The 2,801-nt window shown below is 33.5% G+C and overlaps 1 protein-coding gene across 1 annotated transcript; it reads left to right on the top strand.

Moving 5' to 3' along the window:
• Positions 1-31: 31 nt before the first annotated feature.
• On the top strand, positions 32-882 carry LOC144554702 (ubiquitin carboxyl-terminal hydrolase). Its single transcript, XM_078303026.1, has 2 exons — positions 32-303; positions 398-882. The coding sequence occupies exons 1-2, from the start codon at positions 229-231 to the stop codon at positions 632-634; spliced, it is 312 nt and encodes a 103-aa protein (XP_078159152.1). The 5' UTR covers positions 32-228; the 3' UTR covers positions 635-882.
• The last annotated feature ends 1,919 nt before the right edge of the window (positions 883-2,801 follow it).

Below are 2,801 nucleotides of genomic sequence, written 5' to 3'. Positions count from 1 at the left end.
AATAACACCTTGATTAAAAACACAGCTTCTCTCTCTCTCTCCCTCTCTCTCCATGGCCCATTTCCAAAACCCTTAACCCTTCCGCTCTCTCTCTCTCTTCTGTAACTCTGTATTGATGCCTGGTTCCACACAGTATTAAGTTCTCCAACCTCCAAAAATAAACCCCATCTCGTCCCCTCTCTCTCTCTCTCTTTCTTTAGCCCCCAATCCAATCAGAGAGAAACAACCATGCTTTCTCTCTCTAGACCTGTCTCTCTTCTCCTGTTTGTTGCGTTCCTCATTCTCTCCCCAGCCATTGCTAAGGTGGGTTCTTCTATGTTTTGTTTTTTTTCTTGATTTCTCCCAACCTTGTTTCAATTTTCATGATAATAGGCTGAATCGTTTAAAATTTTGACAGGGTTCCAAGTTAATACCAGAACCGGTACACCGATCGGTACTGATAGAAGAGTCGAGGGCACGGCGGCTGACTGGAAGCTTCCACATTTGTGCCTTGTGTACCTGTTGTGGTGGGCCCAGGGGTCTCTGTTTGCCATCTCCTTGCTGCTATGCAATAAATTGCAATATCCCAAATAGGCCATTTGGGTACTGCTCTTTTACACCAAGGACATGTAATTGCTTTGGTTGCCACGTCTAGGTTATGTTCTAAACAAAGAATTTGAAATTTGAAATTTGAAATTTGTGTTTGTTTATTTTTGAGTTTTTATTTATTAGTCTTTATATGAGTAATTTGAGTGTTGAGAAATGCTGGGTCTAATTGTGAAAAGGAAATCTATTGCCATTTTTTTTTAGTATGTTTTCTTTGATTAGTTTTTAATATATTGATATATCTGTGAAATTAAATGCATTTTGGCATTAATTTTAAGAACATTATATTTGTTTTGTCATTTTGTGCTTGATTGGTTCCTTCAAATGTGTGAATTTCAGCTAAAAAGGGTGATGTAAGATGGTCTTGTAATGTGTAATATTTTTTTCAAGATCAAGGTATATACTGCTTTCTAATTGTTTATGATTTGAGGGTATGGGTTCTACTTTGTAAGATACATCTTGTCAGAGATAACAAATCTGTTGTCATGATGCACTGCTTAGCGTTATATTAATTAATAAAATCTATATAATTTTGGTTATATATTTATTTTTTACTCAAGACTATGACAGAGGAATGTGATATATTATTTAATTGAGCTTTCAAGGATGGATGGGACTAACAGCTTTGAGCTCCACTTCTCAAAAGGTTTGTTGGTTCTTTTGTTGCTTTGTAAATTAAAAACAAATTATCCCTTTTGTTTTGAAATGAAATGAAATGCATTAGTATCCAACAAGTATCAATTAATATAAGATTGAGTCTTATTTATATTTTATTCTTTAAAATTTAATATTAATTTTATCATACTCTATTCTTAATCATCAAGGTTGACATGTAACAGAAAAACATATATAATGGACGGATAATGAATAAATATCAAATAAAATAATAATTTATACTATCTAAATCCGTATTAGTAGCAAATAAGCAGATTTATTCTTTAAAGGATAAAATGTACAAATAGGAATTCTTGAAAGCTTTCCAAAGGCGTTTGAGTTGACATTTTGTGGGGGATGCAAAGGTTATATAGTGAAAATTGATGGGTATATTAGCAAAATTTACGCTGGTTTTTGCTTCAGTTTCATTTGAATTTATTTATCTGTAGATAAACACAAGCACCTTGCGCTAAAATGTATATGTTGGTGAATTTTCGGTACTTCGTTTGGAACTCTAGCTATAAAAAAACGAAAGTCCAAAATACTTAAGGGCCTGTTCGGCCGACAAATGGGAATGGGCACGGACACGGGAATTGAACTGAAAAACACTGTTCCCGTGGGAAAAAAAAAATTCAGTTGAACTGAATTTTTTTTTTCCCACGTGAACAGTGATTCGGCCGAACACGCCCTAATAGAAAAATAGTTTGGAACTAATTTTCTCCAAAAAAAAAAAAAACAAATATGAGTACCTGAAATTTGCTGAATTTTTTTCTACTATTTCAATTCTCATCGTACCAAAACAACACCAAATTCCAATAATTCATATCCTCTGAGTTGACTCAAAATTTGAGTTTAGATCTGAACCATCCGATTTAAATCCGCACGAATATTAAAGAACCACGTGCATTACAGACATGACAAATTTTGATTAGATGTAGCCTCAAATTCCAAAAAGCTCTGGACAGCCTTGCTCAAAATCATTCGATTCGTGTCAAAATTCACGTTGACAGTTTAGATTTTCTGGGCCGTTTAAATTTATTAAATTTTAAATTTGTTTGCACGAATCTTAACGTAGATATGATGGTTTATATCTGTCTTAAGACAAAATTTATTCAGAATTCTTTGGACAAAATCCAATTCCATTCAAAAATAGGAAAAATAAATCATTTCTTTATGCCTTGAGGAAAAGGGAATTGGGATGATGGTAATTAATGGATGCTTTAGTGATAAATAGACATGATCAACTACAATGCAAAAAAGTTGGTGGAGGTTGTATGAGGAGCATTTAAGAGTTTGACATAGTAGATAGGTTGTAAGTTGTAACTTACAGGGATAGAGATGCATGTATATATAAATGCTTATTACTTATTAGTTGGCTACCACATTTATGTGCTCATTTATAAACTTGTTTCCCTTGCTTGAACCTGTGCTATTGGCTTTTGTGTGAATTCATCAATGCTTCATATATTCAAGGTCAAAGGAGAACCTACTATGCTGTCTATCATTTAATTTTAAGATATGCTTTCAAGATGGAACATTTAGTTTAAAGATGCCAAAATGGG

Source organism: Carex rostrata, chromosome 1 (assembly GCF_964058835.1).
Source record: "Carex rostrata chromosome 1, lpCarRost1.2, whole genome shotgun sequence".
Classification (NCBI taxonomy): Eukaryota; Viridiplantae; Streptophyta; class Magnoliopsida; order Poales; family Cyperaceae; genus Carex; species Carex rostrata.
This window is presented reverse-complemented; position numbering and strand designations above follow the sequence as displayed.